Consider the following 18,628-nt stretch of genomic DNA (forward strand, 5'->3'; position numbering starts at 1 on the left):
GGTACTCATTTCACCTCATTGATCAAGGTCAATGAGGAAAACAGAATCACTGATACTACAAGTTCACTGAAGTACTGTTTGTTGTTTTTGCTTTGGAAGATGTTTGACAGGTATGGAGAGAGAGTAATGCCAGCAGAGATTGTATTTGAATTGTTTAAATTTGAATTTGTAATGCTCATATTGAACCATTAAATTAAAAAATATATATTTTTAATACATTAACATACAATTTCTAAGCCATTTGAAATTGAATGAAACATCTTGACATTAAATGTGATTATTATTGAATTTAAGCTTGAACTATATCTCAGTTTTCAGATTAAGACACACATTTAAGACTCTGAGACACGTCTGGGAGGTGGTAGGTCATACAGGTACTACTACTACTACTACTACTACTAGTTTTCAGTAGCTAGTTGTTTCAGTAGCTAGTTAAGTTTTTGTCCTTGTCTCGTTTCTGCAATTCAAACACAACCTGTGCTGGCACCAATCTCTCTCCATATCACAGGTTTCAAACACTCGCACTGAGCTATAATTTACAATTCAGGCATTTAGCTGACGCTCTTACCCAGAGTGACTTGCAGCAAGCGAGCAGGTCGGGGGTTCGGCATCTTGACACATGCACACATGATGCAGTTGATGTTGACACATTGGTCACTGTGGGGCTCGACTCTGTGACTTGACGGTTACAGGACCCGAACATATGAGCCAGCCCGCCGCACCAGCAGAGCTTACAGGAACTCATACTAAGATGCTGTATCTCCTCCTGAGTCTCTCAGGAGGGGAAAACATGTAGCTTTTAAGATTTGTATAAGTTTGTATTTTGACCTCATTGGTTCCAAATAGTAAAGATTGTTTATCACTTGGCATGTAATCTATTTGGATTGTCCTACATGAATGTATTTCGTAAGCAGATATTGTCAATGTATTTTTATACTGTTTTTACAAATGTTAGTTATGTAAAAGATTAAAACAAAACTTGATTTTCCCTGATGTCCTTGAGTCCATGCTCCAACACATTTGATTGTAGTAATTGTTTATGTTACATTTACATTTTAGACATTTAGCAGTGAGCCAGAAGGAGTTCAGTGTGTTTCATACAGCTGATGCAGGGATCAAACTTGTGACCTTTCTGTTATGGTACAATCACTCTAACCATTCAGACACCTTGCTACACAATCAATAACTTGATAACACACTCCATATTGAGCTTTTGGTCAAAGTCGAGGTCAAGGTTTGTATTCTGCCAATAAAACAAAATTTACACACACGCATGTAAAACAGTGCAAAAAAGGAGATAAACAGCATTTAAAAATACCAGTGGTGGAAAGTAACAGAACATTTACTCAAGTACTGTACTTAAGTTCAGTTTTGAGGTACTGGCACTTGAGTATTTCCATTTTGTGAGACTATACTTTTACTCCACTACATTTCAGAGGGAAATATTGTACTTTTTACTCCACTACATTTATCTGATGGCTGGAGTTACTAGTTACTTCGCAGAATAAGGTTTTACATGCAAAACATACAATAAGCTCATAAAATATGTTGCATTGTTAGAGTTTATACTACCCAACAGTATATGGAGCAGTTACACCTTCAACATTAAAATACTTCTTACAGGTTAATGCATCAATAATTTAACCCTCTGAAAGGGACCGTTCTTCAGAATGAGTACTTTTACTTTTGATACTATAGTACATTTTACTTCTAATACTTCTATACTATTACTTTTTGAATACTTTTACTTTTACATTTTGAATGCAGAACTTTTACTTCTACTTGAGTATTTTTCCATTATGGTATTGCTACTTTTAGGAGGATTTGAGTCAAAGTCGAGGTCAAGGTTTGTATCCTGCCAACAGAAACTGTGTTGGTGTGTGTAAAAAGTGCAAAACAGGAGATAACATTTAAAAATACACAAATCCCGAAGCCCCCTTTAGTTGACTTAGTTCACTCAGTGACAAGATTCATGATTTATAACATCTGAGATATTATTTATTACCATCATTATTATTATTATTATCTATTATGTCACTTTTACTGCTCCCTCACCCCCACCTTCCAATCCATTAACCCATCAACCCCAAAAGTTATAATACATAATGAACAAGATAAGATAAGATACTCTTTATAGTTGAACATCAAATGCTACCGTATCAGAAAAAAATTGTATGCAAGAATTCAAGACACACACACACACACACACACACACACACACACACACACACTCCCAGTCACATTTGGCTGTGTAAAGGATTGCTTTCTGCATGTCACCTTGACTCAACCCCCTGGATATCCATTCATTAGCATTTAGTGGTATTACTGAAATCAGTACGAGCGAGGGCTAGTGCTGATCCAGCTTGTACAGGGAGAGTCTACACCACGGGCCAATTGGTTCATTAAAAGATAATGAAAACTACTAAGAGAGGATGTGAGAGGGGTCTGAAACAAGTTTCTCAGACAGACAGGCAGACGGTCTGTTATAACTACTTTCATGGTGCATTTTTTGGCCTTTTGTCTGACGCCCTTGATGAGAGTAACATGCAGTGGATCAGCAGGTAGGGGGGTTCAGCGTGTTGCTCAAACACACATGGCTGCTAATGAGTCATGAGCACGACTTATTAAAATGCAAGTAACGTACTCTGTGCACGAAAAGTGAGAGAAATGAAAGGATTACGTGGAGCAGACACAACTTGAAACGTGGTAATTTGATGTTGAAATTAAAGGAAAGTAAGGATGTCGGAGTTTTTCTTATTGACCAAAACCTTAACCCCTCGCACCCTGAGTTTCCCCTTAAATTTCCCCTTTAGCAGCTTTAAAGTTATAAGAAATACTTTTTCCATACAGTATGACAATGTTATATGACATATTCTGTATCTACTTCTTCCAAAGCTTCATTGAAGCTATATCATGCTTATACTGAGTGAAATATTCAAACCCAAGAAGCCATTTCTTTATGGCTGCACCATTACATCAAATGGAAAAATTCAGATGTCTTGTGCATCATTTTATACACATTTCCTTGTAATTCAGCATCACATATTTGGTATCTTTGGAAACCTTGGGATCTTGACTAGAATTTAAAATAGAGTTCTGTGGGCTTGAACAAAGCTTGGCTGTGAATCATGTGTTTGTAATGATCATCCCACAAGAGGGACCTCATGGTAATTAACACAAGTTGTTTTACTTGCCTATAAACTCAACCATTAGCAAAAGCTTTTCATGTGAAGATCACGTGTACACACTGTATCTTGCTTGTAGCACTAGAGTGATTTATTTTGCTAAATAAATCACTCTAGTGCTACAAGCAAGATACAGCGCGCAGGCTTCTTTTCTTATTCTAAAGTTGCAATCCCAAGCCAAGCACCTGTTACAAAAACGATCGGATGTGCGAGTGCCTCGACACAGACTGTACTGTAACACATCTGAGATCAACGTAACCATAGAGATCAAACCTGTGACCTTCCACTCACAGGACGGTCCTTCTAAACACTCGACCAGTCAGTATAAGAGTGGGTTTTAACAACACTAGGGTTTCACTGAAGAACAATAGACAGGTTGTTCCCCACCTGCACGCACACACACACACACACACACACACACACACACACACACACACACACACACGTTATCAGGTAATAATGCCTGAGCTTCTACAAATGGTCACGCTTTGTATATAAGCAGGTTACCATCAATCATTGTCATCATCATCATTAGGAGATAATCGTGGCATATATTTACAGTGGCTATTTGACAACAATGATTAACAATGTTACTGGTTAACAGTTGCCAGATAACACTCCTTATTGCAGCCACGTTTGCATTTCAGCTAAACGGGAACCCATAAAAAAACTAATTAGAGCGCTGTTCAGATTAAACATTAATAAGCCTCATATACATTTTCTCGTGTTAGTGTCTTAGATACACTTCAAAATAAAGAATGCATTGTACACTAGTCAGAACCACTGAAAAAAATACATATCAAGGACAGTGACAGTGACATCAGCTGAACTTTGAGACATTACAGCTATGATAACCAGACAGAAAGCAAAGAAAAGTTCCTCTATCTGAGCAGGAAACCCACATTTGCCTGATTTCATACAGCAGGCTTGAAGTCATTCCTTGTGAATTTGGTATGCATGATATATAACTGTCACATGACACATCATAATAAACTACAAGCCTCGCTCATGTCACATGCCACTTTCAAGAAATATTGGATAATTTAGGTTGCTCCTGTCCTTTGTGTGTGTGTGTGTGTGTGTGTGTGTGGCACGTGTGTGTGTGTGTTGTAAGTAACCTCTCGTTCACCCAGTAAGGCTCCTTCATGTGGCCTTTGCTCCCTGTCTGCAGCTATAAAGGGACCGCAGCTTGTGGTCCAGCTTAACTTTTAATGTCACTATCACACACACACATATAGCCAACACCATGGCTGGCAAACACAACCTCATCTTTACTGGATTACTGCTTTTCCTCTCAGTGGAGTGGAGTTGGGCTTTTTCTGTTTCAGGTAAGGATCTGTTACATATTGCTGTCGTTGGACAAAGAACAATGTATCTGCAAAAACTGTGTGTTTCAGGAAGGAAGAAAAAGAATGCTGCCTTTCTCACTGATGCCCATGTCATGTGGAAATTATACAATTGGGTTTCAAGCAGAGTTCAAAGGCCCAAGCGGTCATGAAACTTAATATAAAGTATAAATGGCAATGTAAACTTTCAACTCAAGTGGCAAAAGAAAAAGAACCAAAATTGCAGTTATTACCAGACAGCAACAATAAATTGTTTCTTAACTGGCAATGACCTTCTTTTTTTTTCTATTGATCATACTTGTGTCTCTACTGAGGCTGCAGAAAAATACAGTTGTAAAAAACTCACTCAATAAATCACACCCATAAATGTTTTAGAACCACTTTCACAATAACATAACAGACAAAAAGGCTTAGACAGAATGGGCCCACAACTGAATTAGATGACTGAACATGGGCACAATATCAGAGTCTTTCCTCTCTCTTGTTTCTTTTATTTATTTTTCAAGCACTTCTCATTCTTTTATGGCTCTGACCCTTGCACTTCTTATCATAGGTTGCTTGTAATGTCAGTCATCTACAGTGTTGGGGAAAGTTACTGCTCCTAAATTCCAACCAGTTACTTTAGATAGTTACTCTTTATTAAAAGTAACTTGTTTGAGCGTTACCCACTCTTCTTCTCAAGTGTTGTTATATTGTATTTATCATGCAAATGCTTTTTTAAATTTGAAGTGCTATTCTTTGCAGTTGACAGGCATTTGTCCACAATGCATAACTTGCAGGATACCTTTTCCTTTGAACAGTTCAAATTAATGCAAGTATTTCCATTTACTGAAGTTTACATGTGGGTCAGTTTTCTGACCAGCTAACCTATATCAGATACTGTGTTAAGTTACTCATTACTACAAAAAAGTAATCTGATTACTATTCCTAGATGGTACGAATCTTACTCTCCTGTTGCGCTCATTGTAAAGTCAAACTGGATAAGAGGCGTCAACTAGATGCCTGAAATGTAGATGTAAAATGTAAAAGTACATCTAATATCTTACATCTAACATCTAATAAGCCATTGCTGGATGGTGAGACAGACTGTCCTGTTGTGTGATTCCCACACCAGCTAACGTGTCCATCAGCAGCCATGTGTCTTGTTGATGTCTGCTTGAATCCCTACCTGTCCACTTGTTGTAATTCTCTCTGTCTTGTCTCTCCTCAGAGGAAGAGCTCCATGCCAGCTACTGGAACAACAAGGCGAAGCAGGCGCTGCACAGCGCGCTGAGCATGAAGCCTAACGTGCACAAAGCCAAGAACGTCATCCTCTTCCTGGGGGACGGTGAGTCTGAGACAGAGGCTTTCACACCAAACGTGTTGGGAACCAGTTTATTCAAACTGGAGTGTTTACTCCTTTAGTTCTGTTCGTTTTGGCCTGGTGGGAACAATGCCATTCAAACTTGGGTGGCACCAAATAACCAAATAAATTAAAGTAACTGAGGAAATGCGAGTCTCAGTCCAAGAGAACTGTGGTGCTATTTGTTAGGAGTGAGAACGTAATCCAAATTAACTACAGGAAACAACCCCAAAACACAAGGGTTTATGGGTATTAGAGGATGGATGTTGACATGTAATAGCCAGCAGTTCCTCATGCATGGAAACCCTAGCAGATCAAAATGAAGTCTGGACTGATGCTCATATTCAGCTATTTTTTCATGTATTTTTAACTTGTATGAACATCAATTAAGGTGCAGACAAGTCTATCATGTAACTTAGTTCAAGTTACAGGAACTGGAATCAGCACGTTTTGACTCTTACCCGCTGCCAAATTCTCCAACCTGGCAGGATGACAGACAGGTTACTAAAACTCTGTCCAATAAACAAGCTACTTGTGAGTCATGTGACTTTTGTTTGCAAACCCTGGTTCACTTGTAATTGGCCATTGTGAACCTAAACTAAACAATTACAAAATGCAACAAAGCAGACTTTTCCTCTGCGGCTCAGACCAAAGAAAACTAACTGTAGGTGTGATCGCACCCTGAGGAAGAGGCTGGGGTGCAAACGGGGTAAAGAGGAAGGATATTCTTCCCCACCAGGCCGAAGAGACGTAACCATAGTAGTGATACTGAGAAAAATAACTTCAAAGTTTACCTCCTGTCAAGACAAAAAATGTTTTGCTACTGAAGCGGACTGTATATATCATTTAAAAGCCTTTACAGGATCATGTTTGCTGATATGAAATCTAAACCCCATGAGCTCAAAACTTTAAAACACACTTCAAGTAGTTACTGCTGTTTACTGCCTTCTATAAAACCCCATGACCCAAGAACAACTATTTGGCAATATATTTATATTCAGCCCAAGTTACCATAAGCAAATTATGGATTTATAGTTGACATTTACAGCAGCCTACACCCTGCTGACCCAAACACAAACACACACACACATCCCACACAGTCCATATTTTCTCACACTGATAGTGGTGGAGCTAAGCTTTGATCAGTGTGTGCGTTGGCCAGGAACTTTTGCTCACTCCATGACTGACACGTTTATGAAAACAAATAGCAAAGTTCTTGATGTGAAAGGCCCAGTGGTGATGCTACACTACATTTAGGCGGGATGATCTCTATCAGTGCTACTAAAACCATCCATACTGCACTCTGTCAGTGTTGATGCCACAGTGCACAGCAGGTGTAGCTTGAAATATAGAATTGAATCCACTGTCCTGGGCTTTGAGTGTCCGGTTCCAACCACATATACGGTATATGTGGAGTTTTTCACTTTAGCTTTGATGACTTTCAAAGGCCTATTTAATCTGATTTTATATGGTCAGCTTGATGACTGCACTGAATGTCGTGAAAAAAGGCAAGAATAGGTAATGTCTTTTCACCTAACTCTGTTCATTAGATGTAATTTGTGTGCTGAGAGATGATTATCTAAGGTTTCATCTAATCTGAATCTATCATAAATACTTAAAGTTGCTTACAGGAGGAGCACAGATAAGGATCATTAAATGTAGAGTATATTCAAGTGTGTACAGGAGAAGACAGATGGAATATTACTGCAGTTGCTTTATTCTCTATCATCTTGCTTCCATTGACTATAAGAAGAGTTTGTCTTTTGGAAGAAAATAAATCATTAACTTCATCATTCAGCGTCTCTAAAATGATTTCAATTAAATTAGATTAAAGATCCAGTCTTTAAAAGTTATAATGTTATAATACAAATGTTGTAAAAATGTTGCCAACGAAGAACTTATGTTACCAACCACTACTTCTTCAAAAAGTACCATACTTCTTGAATTGTGCGCAACCAATCATATTGTAAAAGTCGCCACTCTTTCTCCTTTGGGAACAAAACTTTTCCAACATGTGAAATTCAGCATTGTAAATACCTCACATGATGTCAACGCCCTTCTTTTAACTCTCACATCAGCTCGGTCGTACAGGCGCGGGGTCACGGGGCACAAAGGCGACCTTGTGCCTCCTCGCTCCCCGGCCGATGTTATCTAACATTCAGGTGTGTTTCCACCTGTTTGCAGGTATGGGCGTGCCCACGGTGACCGCCACCCGGATCCTCAAAGGCCAGATGGCAGGAAAGTCTGGAGAGGAGACCAGTCTGGTCATGGATACCTTCCCTTACCTGGCGTTATCTAAGGTCAGACTGCACACCTGCCCCGGGACGCTAAATAAGTTACTCATACTTTAAGAGGATGTGTCATTTTCAACACATGCATGTGTGTAGTTTGGGATAACAAATGTTTATTGTACTTTCTAATGGAACACGTGTAAATAATGTCACATATTGACTCTTATTATGTAGGGGATGCAGCTATAATCATTTGACATGAAACAAGCCAAAGTAACTTACATATAACTTAGATACTTACATGTATAACTAAAATTGATTAACCCTTACACAACTGAAATATGTTTTTTAGGATGATGGCAAGTGCAGGAAAAACCACTGTTGCAAATTATTGAATCTTACCGCACACCAAGTCTCTAGAAAAGGTTCCTTTATTTTACACAAGACAAAAAGTTTAGGGGCGAACAACATGTTTCGCTTCCTGCTTCTTCTTTTTATCTCTTGTACAATAAAGGAACGTTTCTAGATACTTGGTATGCTGCAAGAATTAATATTTAAATATATATATAGTCCAGCAGGACGGTCTACAGTAGGGTTAGGGTTTTGGTATAAGGTGACACCAGTTAATTTGATTATAAATCAGCAATATGGACCGCACTTCTTAGCTCTGGAGTGATGTGAGTATGTTTACATGTAACATCGGCCCAACAGACCTCAGAATGTGCTAATTTCTTGGCCAATCAGAATTGAGTATTCAGTAAAGGCATTTAACGATATTAACATGTTGTTGAAGTGAATGATGAAGTGAGTGAATGATGAATATGGGTTGTCCCAGATACACAAACTGTTTGAAAAATGAATCCTTTCTGAGAAAAGCCATCTCAAACCGTCTGGTTAAACAAGGATTCAAACAACTTTTCATCTGTTGAGGCCACAAACGTCTTCACCCAGAACTAGTACGGCTTTGTTTATTTAGAGATTTATTGGATGAAAGGCCATTTTCCACTCTGAAATTTATGTTTTAAGCTTTTGATGTAAGGACTGACAGTGTCTGACTGCAGTGTGCCAGACATGAGGTTTGCATTATTTGATGCTGTAGAAAGGCTGCTTCAGGAATTCATTGTTTGAGCTTTTGATGCAAGGGGCTGACATTATGTGAGAGCCAGACATGAGTTTAGCATGTGTTTTCAGGCTGTAGAAAGGTTTGTAATGTTTGTGATGACTGGAGTTAAACAGACCTGTATTTACAGATTTGACTGGCTGTCTTATATAGAATAGAAATAGAATAGAAAGCCTTTATTATCATTGTACAGAATACAACAAAATTAGGAGCGCTACTCCTGATCAGTGCAATTAAAAGACACAGGGAAACAAAACAGAAACAAAACAAAACAACCTCAGCAAACAAACATCCACAGCCAACAACACAGGTTCTAAAATAATAAGTAAAATGAATAAATACAATGAAATTTTGAATAAGTGTGCTTATTGCACTAGAATAAATGTAATTATTGCACTAGTATGAATGTAATTATTGCACTAGAATAAATGCAATTATTGCACTAGATCCCGTAGGTTTCCCTAGAAAAACAGTCATCATATTGCACGTGAGGGGTCATTCAATGCTTGTTGGAGTTAAGTGTGCTTATGGCCCAGGGAAAGAAACTGGATAGGATATGAATATGTCCTGACCCTTGCACATTGCTTTTAATATTGGCAATCTAGGCATATAAGCTTATTCAGTAAGTAAGTAAAGTTTATTTACATAGCACCTTTCACAGAGCAAAGTCACAATGTGCTTCACAGGAGTAAAATAGTTAAAGTAAGACCAGAAAACAGTAAAAAAAACCAAAAAACAGTAAGACCTAAAAACAAGACATAAAAACATAAAAACAAAAAGGGCTAAACAAAAGCCAGCCTGAACAGATGAGTCTTTAGCTGCTTTTTGAAAGTGTCAACAGAGTCCGCAGATCAGTTTATAAGTCGGTGTAAGTTGCATCAACTAACTGCCTAGAACACTGACTATTTCAATAATGAATTTGAATATTGTATATGTGTGTTTGACTGTGTTTGCTCCCTGCAGACGTACAACGTGGACCAGCAGATGCCAGACAGCGCCGGCACAGCCACAGCGTACTTATGCGGCGTGAAGGCCAACTACGGCACGCTGGGTGTCACCGCCGCCACGCCCAGGTACAACTGCAGCGCCTCCTTCGGTAACGAGGTCAACTCTGTTCTCTACCGCGCCAAGATGTCCGGTAGGCAACGCTTTACTTTAGAATGTGTTTTTATTCCCGTGTACTTATGCTTGTAATATTTGTGCTTACATTGCTTTGTTATGACCTTGGAGGTGTACATGAAGTATTTACACAGCACAGTATTATTGTGTACTTATAGCTTTGTACACAGGTTAAAACACTGGAATATACTGTGTTACCCGAACTTCTGTCCCTTTAAGAACAAAGATTCTTATGGAAATTATGGTCATAATATGGAACTGATCTACTTTGGGTTTTCTTTGTCTAAATCAAGTCAAATGAATTTATTTAGCTTTTATTTTAACAAAACAGGTTCATCACAAAGTGCTTGGCAGAGCAGCAAAGGAATATAAATACAGATAGAAACAAACAAAACAGTGTAATTATACATGTAATATGGTACATTTCATGTTAATGGAATATAAAAGGCACACACCCAGACAATGAATACCTTTGCCACTGGTTGAATGCTGAAAGAATTTAATTTGAAAGTGCTTAAAAAGGACAAAGATTAAGAAGAAATCTCATGAGAAGAACTGTGTACATCGGAATTACAGAGTGGAATTCACTCCTGACCCAAGTGGCATAAATACAAGATAAATATACATTTAAAAAGTATCTGAAATGGCTAATAGCTGGCTTTAATATACATGTTTTAAATAGTCTTGTATCCTTACTCAACAGTGGTGGATCACCTTTAGGATTGCCTCGTAGATTGTTGAATTTCTGTAAATGTTTATGTTGTAATATCCATGTCTACCTGTCTTGCCAACTGAGTTTTAAAATCTTTAAAAGCCCTGGACAAGACAAGCGCACACTGAGTGCTATTTGGGATCCTGATAGAGAATATAGAATAAAGAATAAAGATGTCCACATTGTGATCAGAGCTGCTGTCCTTCCTCTGTGTGTTTCAGGGAAATCGGTGGGGATCGTCACCACGACCCGAGTGCAGCACGCCTCCCCCGGGGCCACCTACGCTCACACCGCCAACCGAGGCTGGTACGCCGACTCTGACCTCACCGAAGAGGCCGTCAAAAACGGCTGCCGCGACATCGCCTACCAGCTGGTCCACAACGTAGAGATAAATGTAAGATGAAGAAGGTCTTCAGCCTGCAGGGACAGTAATCAATAATGATTCATTGGGTGGGGGGAGGAAGGGGGGGGTGGAGGACTCATGGGGCTGGAGGGCGCCTGTGGACCAAGGCTGTTCTCCAAAGCATTACATCACTTATATGATTAAAAAAGAAGAATCATGAAGAAGTAGAATGAAAAGGCTAAGGCAAAGGCTAAAACACTGCAAAAAGCCAAAACAAGAGAGAACGATAAACTATAAGCACCGTCAGGCGGCCATCTTGAGTCACCACTTGACCATTGCAGGACACCGTAGGTCTGGTGGGCAACTTTTTTCTTCATTGTCATAACAAAGTACAAATTCTTAAAAAGACTGATGACAGTATTCCCATAGGTCATTTACAAGGGTAATTTGGGTCAGGTGTGAAAGAGAATATGGTAATTTATTCTATGGAAACATCACTAGGTATTCATAATGAGAAGATTACTTAGCAATATCAGTAGCACCGTATGTCAAAACTAACATCCAAAACAATAGTTCAACACTCACATATTACCCATAAATCCCTCAGTGTGTAAATTTCCTTTGTAGAAACATGTTTCACACACATAAAGAATAAACTGCAGGGGCAGCATGTTGAAAGGTCACAGGTTCGATCACTGCAGCAGTCAATGTGTCTGCCAACAGCTGTGTATGCTGACTTTATACTGTCAAGTGTCTTTGAACAAGTCATTGAACCCCTGAGTGTCTGATAAATGCTTAAAATGTATGAAATGTAAATGAACTGTTGGTCATCATGTCTCTCGGTGCAGGTGATTCTTGGTGGAGGTCGTCAGTACATGTTTCCCAGAACCACATCGGACCCGGAGTATCCGACCTATAGAGGAGACCGTAACGATGGAGTGGATCTCGTAGCTGAGTGGCTCAAGAACAAAAATGTAAATGTTATGCTCATACTAAAGGACTACACCGACTTTTTGGGAAAACTTACCCTTTATGTGACAAAAAAAAAAAAAGACAACACCAACTCTGGATAACTGAAATCACTTAATATACAGACAGAGATACAACAGATTATATTGGTGGATTATTTGTAACGTGTAAAAGGTAAATAGCCAATGAGCCAGATTCCCAAAAAGTCTGCCTTTTTTTAATCCAGGAAACATTTTTTCTCAGAAAAGTTTTTTCTGAAACTCCTCCCACAGTCGCTGTAAATAAGAATGTGTTCTTCGTCCCTTTGCTTGGTTAAATAAGGGTAAAACATATGTAATTATAAATGCTCCATATAAATGCAGATTATGGGAGATTTTGTGGATGAGTTGCAGATAAATGTACAATCTCCTGAGTTACCAAAATAAAAAAAAAACTTAATGTTTTTTTCTGATCAGTTTGAGAACACTACATTATTTAAAAAACACCACACTTCCCACCTTACTGCAGATCAATCGTTCAGAAGTTGCTTGGAGCTGCATCCCTAACAGTGTTTGTTCCTCTTTATCTGCGGCCCACAGAATGCTAAGTATGTGTGGAACAAGTCCGATTTTGATGCCGTCGATCCTATGAAGACAGACTACCTGATGGGTAAGAATTCTACCGACACTTTCTAGAGTCTCACAATATTGACACACATGATACCAGGACAACAGTACTTCATAAAGTTAAAAAGGACCTCACATATAGTGAAACCTCACAATTCAAGATAGAGAATATACAGTAGACTATACATATCACTCTGCATATCACTATATATATCACAGTACAGCATTCAGTATCAATGTGTGTTCAATGTTACAGATTTTACCAATCAATTTTACTGTTTCCTGGAGAGTTGTAAAAGATGCCATTCATAAGTAAAGAATCATTAACCAGGATGCGAACTATATCTGAACCAGTCAGCTCTGGTTCTGTACAAACTGTTTAACGATGTTTGGCAGATACCAGAGGGGGAAAGTAACTAAGTACATTTACTCGAATACTGTACTTAAGTACAATTTTGAGGTACTTGTACTTTACTTGAGTATTACCATTTTGTGCTACTTTATACTTCTACTCCACTACAGGGAAATATTGTACTTTTTACTCCACTACCTTTATTTGATAACTTAAGTTACTAGTTACTTTGCAGATTCAGATTATTAATACAAAATATAATCAGCTAATAAATTGTGATGTATTATTATAGATTACTGTAAGATACCCAGCAGTAGTGGAAATCAGCCCCACCTTTTCCAGCTGCAACATTAAAGTGATGCTTACACATTAATGCATCAATAATTATAATTCAATAATATAATATATACTGTATTATTCTGAAATGGGCCATTCTGCATAATGTGTAATTTTACTTTTGCTGCTTTAAGTACATTTTGATGCTAATACTTTTGTACTTTTACTTAAGTAACATTGTGAATGCAGGACTTTTACTTGTAACAGAGTATTTTTATACTGTGGTATTTCTATTTTTACTTAAGTAAAAGATCTGAGTACTTCTTCCACCACTGGCAGATACTGAGTCGGCTACAGGTTAGAACAAGGCCAGGAGCGCACTGCCTATGTTTGACTAGGATAAAACAAAAAAAAAGAAGTGCATTACTATTCTATCCTCTCCCTCTGAAGTTGCCTGGCTGCTACTATTCACCCATAATAAGAAATTACTGATGGAGAGAATTAAAGCTGCTCTAGGCAACTTCACACTCCGGCAGCCTGAAGTGGCAGAGAGAGATAACTGTTTGGATTTCTGAAAGTTTTAAGGACTTCATGACCAAGAAAATCATGTAACATTGTGTCAGAAAATTGCACACTCCTTGGACTGGCATTTCTTGTTCTTGGTGGCTGGTAGGGGTGGGGATTGTAAAAACAAAATCTTTTGGCAGCAATGTTGGCGAGTCCAGCTTTCTCTGGACGGAGCGCTCAATCGCTGCTGTTTATGGGACAGTTTTGTATTTCGATTGTAGCTTTAAATTTGTCGCTTCTCATGCGCAGAGAATATTTCACTCCAGTGACCAAACCTGACACCAGAAATTTATTTGGGCAAGTAGGGTAAACTATGGGGTCTCATTTAGCGGGGATGGGACAACCAATTCGTGATTTAGAGTAATAAAACAGGTGTATTTCTATGTAAAAATCTTGCCTAGTGCAGCTTTATTTTATTTTATCTTATCTTAACTTCACATCTGGTTACATTTGGTTTCATTTTTAATCTACTCTTGTCTTCTGTTCTATGTACTCAGTAACAGTTTTGGAAAGCACTTGTTATTTTAAAAAGTGCTATGTATATTTTTATTATTATTATTCCAAGTGAAGCAGGCAACAAAAATGTATGGACTCATGATACCCTGAAGGGCTTTGGGTAACAGCACCCACCGATTGGCTTGTGTTTTGTAGTTCCTCATGCAGCGGCTTCCAATTTCTCTACACATTTAGGTCTGTTTGAGCCCAAAGACTGCCGCTACGAGCTGGAACGCAATCCCAACACGGACCCCTCCCTCACCGAGATGATGGAGAAAGCCATCAAGATTCTCAGCAAGAACCCCAATGGATTCTTCCTTTTTGTGGAAGATGAGTATAATTGTTTTTCTGTAGGTCTTGGGGTCATCACCACATCGGGACGGCAGAAAGTACAGGCCGTTCAGGGAAGAATTGAAGGGTTTTAGTCCATAATGCAGTATATCCATTTGAGAAAAAAAAAACAACAAACAAAACCTCAGTGGTGATTCACGAGTGATTCATTCAGTGGTGATTTTTATGTTCATACCAGTAATCATGTTGTTGGTGGGGTCACAGTTTTCAAATAGTGCGTATCTCTTTTTGGAAACTCTTCAGTTACTGCAAGATCAAATTGGACTTTTCAAATTTCCAGTGGGACACCAGTACACTGATTTATGTTGAATAAATCGAACAGAAATGAGAGTTACAAAGACTAATTTAAATCTGTTCAAAAGTACTAAGGGCAGGGACATTATTACTCATGCTTATTTGTCAGTGTGTTTTTTTGGACTTCAAGGGGGAGAATAGACCACGGTCACCATGGGGGCAGAGCCAAAAGAGCCCTCTATGAGGCGGTGCAGTTTGACCGGGCGATCGGACGGGCGGCTGAACTCACTAGTGAGCTGGACACCCTGTCTGTGGTGACTGCTGACCACTCCCACGTCTTCGCCTTCGGAGGATATTCTGCCAGAGGAAACCCGGTTTTAGGTAAAAATGCACACATACAGCTCATTTGTCTTTAGAATGTGATTACAGCTGACCACAGTTTATGTTTCAAATCAAGGAAGAGGAGTTTCTGTCACAAATGATTGTCCAAGTCAGAACAAACCTCTAGATACCATTTTGTCCTCTGATTTAAAGGAGTGTCCCGTGAACTGGCTACCGACAACAAGCACTTCACCACTGCTGTGTATGGAAATGGACCAGGATACCAGATTGTCAATGGATCTCGCCCAGATATGAACGAGTCAATTTCATGTAAGTGCAGCCTACCATACAGCCATCATGATTATCATTCTAAGGAAGCTGAGGTAATGTGGTAGCGCCATCTTGTGGTGCAACTGGACACCTACAGTGGAATCACATAGAGGAACCTTTACACAGATTGCATGGTAAATAACTTTGGAGTAAAACTTATTGCGCTCATGCTGATGGTAGTTACAGAAGCACAAATCAGGATGGAATCTCACATTGTCCCATATTGTCCCATCACCGAAAGGTCAAAAGTTTGATCCAAGTCCCCTCCGTTAAAGGCCCTTCTAGGGACGGGCACTGGAAATTAGCAGTAGCTATAAACGCTGTGATGCATTGCATTGGATAATTGTTGTGCAATTCTCTATGCTTAATGCATCTGTCCCTATCAAATAAACATTAAATAAATAAATAATTAAATCCCCACAAAAACCATGTGTCCTGTCAAACTGAAACTGAACCCCTATACTTGCTCACTCACTATAAGTCTCTCTGGACAAGAGCTAAAAGGGATCAGCTAAAAGGCCACAGGAGGGCCTAAATGTTAGTGACCAGAAACATACCAAAACAAAATGAAGAGCTTTGTTCCAAAATGACATATCCACTATTTTGTTATATTTTTGCACTCACAAAATGATTGCCAACACAAACTGAAAACAAATGTTGGTACCTTTTAAAGAACCGTAAGTAACTTAAGTCCTTGGTTGACAAAGTGATAACACTTTTACTGAACGTCCCCTCTAAATTTGAGAAATCTGAGAGATTTTTTTTTATTTTTCTGTAATATATATATAGCATTTTGGACAAGAGCTCTTCAAATATTAAGAGTTATTTGCAAATGGTATTTGACCCAAGTCTGAAGAGGGTCTAACTTGAAGACATACAAACCAAAAAAACATCCCAGTCTCATTCTTTCCAGGCACAAATAACAACAAACCATTAACATACAACTGCTGAATTCTGTTCAGCATGTCATTATGCCCTTTGAGGGATGAGATTTCTTAGAGCCGTGCTAATCCTCATTTCTCCCCCCTTCTCCCCCAGCGGGTGACGATTACCGTCAGCAGGCTCCTGTCCCCAAAGACTCAGAGACCCACGGCATAGAGGACGTGGCCATCTTCGCCAAAGGTCCCATGGCACACCTCTTCCACGGGGTCCAGGAGCAGAACTACATCGCCCACGCCATGGCGTACGCCGCCTGCCTGGAGCCCTACACGAGCTGCAAGGTCGACCCCACCGAGCAGAGCCACGCCGGAGCCATCCACCCCAGCCTGCTGCTGCTCCTGATGGGCCTCCTGCTTGCCCTCCTCTCCCTCCGCCCCGTCTGAGTCTGAGACACTACAGACTCCCTGGAATGTGACTTGATCTGACCTTGGAATTATAAGGTCTCAGCTGACTAGTTTGGTCAAAAAAGCAGTTATTCTTAGATTGTTCTTCTATATGTGTGATATGTGGCTGAATTAGATTTATGAAAAATGTACTTATTTAAAGCTGCACTAGGCAAGGATTTAATGTAAAAATACAATCTTATCAGTCTAAATCCCAACTTGTGAAAATGTAGATTCGCCGTATTTGCTGTATTTCATTTCAGGTGTCAGACATGATCACTGGTGGGAAATATTCTCAGCCCACAGGAGGTGGAGAATTAAAACTTATAGGCGAAAACTTTCAAAGCAAAACTTTCTCCTAAACAGCGAGGGAGCGAGCGCTCTGTCCAGAAAAAGCTGGACTCACCAACGATGGTAAAAAAGATTTTTTTGTCACCATCTCCACCCGTATCCGTCACTAAGAAAAAGAAATGTAGGTCCTTACATGATTTCTGGGTAATGAAGTCCTTCAAACTTTCAAAAATTCTAACAGTTATCTCCAGTTGGGGCGGCCAAAGTGTGACGCTGCCTAGTGCAGCTTTAAGTGGGTGAAAAAAATGCACGTTCAAAATTGTTATACATCAGTTTTGCTGGACATGATGTGAAAACCAGTCTGACTGCAGATGGAACCTGATTACATGTGTAATTCAATGTTTCCCATCTTGAAGATTTTGTCTCTTCAAACATTGCCAGTGCCTCTGATCACCCGCTCTGCTCTGTATGCACTTGTTTAGCGCTGTATAGTCGCACATCCTTCACAGCACTGCCACTCAGGAAAATACTGTATCTACCTGTTCAGATTATGTGAAATGTATATTGAAACACAACTATTATTGTAACATGGATGTATGACTTCCTACACTCCCACTGTACAGCTTATTTATATGTATTTTGAATAAACATGATTTTCCAACTGGTAATAGTTCTCAAAGATTAAACAGCATTAGAAAAATGTAGCCTTTTGATAGTGGCTAAAAGACAGTTTCATGTTTTAATCATCCGCCACTTGTTCTTGGCCAAACAAATTAGTCTTCTTCTTCATCTAGTGGCCTGTTAGCTCACTGTAATGGCATTTCAACTTAATTTTCACTAGCTCTACACCCTTGATATAAAAGCTTTGTATGTTGACTGTGCCTACACACCTCTCCTAACAGCCCATCCGGTCTATAACAAGCTGATGAGTGCCTCTTCATTTCAATTCAAACAAGCTTTTGTTGACCTCCATTCAGACCCCTTCTTCACTCTAAACATGGGCAAAACGCCATTGTTAAAATGTAATAGTAAGGCACCTTCTATCTCCTCTGTTGCTGTTTTGCTAATTCTGTTAGGATTGGGATAAAGTCACTGAGCGTAGAGTGTCAAATAGTAC

The 18,628-nt window shown here is 39.2% G+C and overlaps 1 protein-coding gene across 1 annotated transcript; it reads left to right on the forward strand.

Annotated features, from left to right (window-relative positions):
• Positions 1-4,431: 4,431 nt before the first annotated feature.
• On the forward strand, positions 4,432-17,220 carry alpi.2 (alkaline phosphatase, intestinal, tandem duplicate 2). Its single transcript, XM_071515332.1, has 11 exons — positions 4,432-4,513; positions 5,742-5,858; positions 8,058-8,173; positions 10,188-10,362; positions 11,277-11,449; positions 12,247-12,372; positions 12,946-13,015; positions 14,858-14,996; positions 15,438-15,628; positions 15,782-15,898; positions 16,937-17,220. Exons 1-11 carry the CDS (start codon positions 4,432-4,434, stop codon positions 17,218-17,220), a joined length of 1,590 nt encoding a protein of 529 aa, XP_071371433.1.
• Positions 17,221-18,628: the final 1,408 nt, after the last annotated feature.

The sequence above is a fragment of the Centroberyx affinis genome, unplaced genomic scaffold (assembly GCF_046629955.1).
Source record: "Centroberyx affinis isolate AG114_WGS23_722 - 3 ecotype Tasmania unplaced genomic scaffold, CSIRO-AGI_Caff_v1 ptg000341l_1, whole genome shotgun sequence".
NCBI lineage: Eukaryota > Metazoa > Chordata > Actinopteri > Beryciformes > Berycidae > Centroberyx > Centroberyx affinis.

Bases quoted from the DNA above. Each gene is read 5' to 3' on its own strand.
- alpi.2 (XM_071515332.1), top strand. From the start codon at position 4,432: ATGGCTGGCAAACACAACCTCATCTTTACTGGATTACTGCTTTTCCTC. The intron at 10,363-11,276 runs GTAGGCAACGCT...TGTGTGTTTCAG, and splicing joins CTACCGCGCCAAGATGTCCG to GGAAATCGGTGGGGATCGTC. The intron at 15,899-16,936 runs GTAAGTGCAGCC...CTTCTCCCCCAG, and splicing joins TATGAACGAGTCAATTTCAT to CGGGTGACGATTACCGTCAG.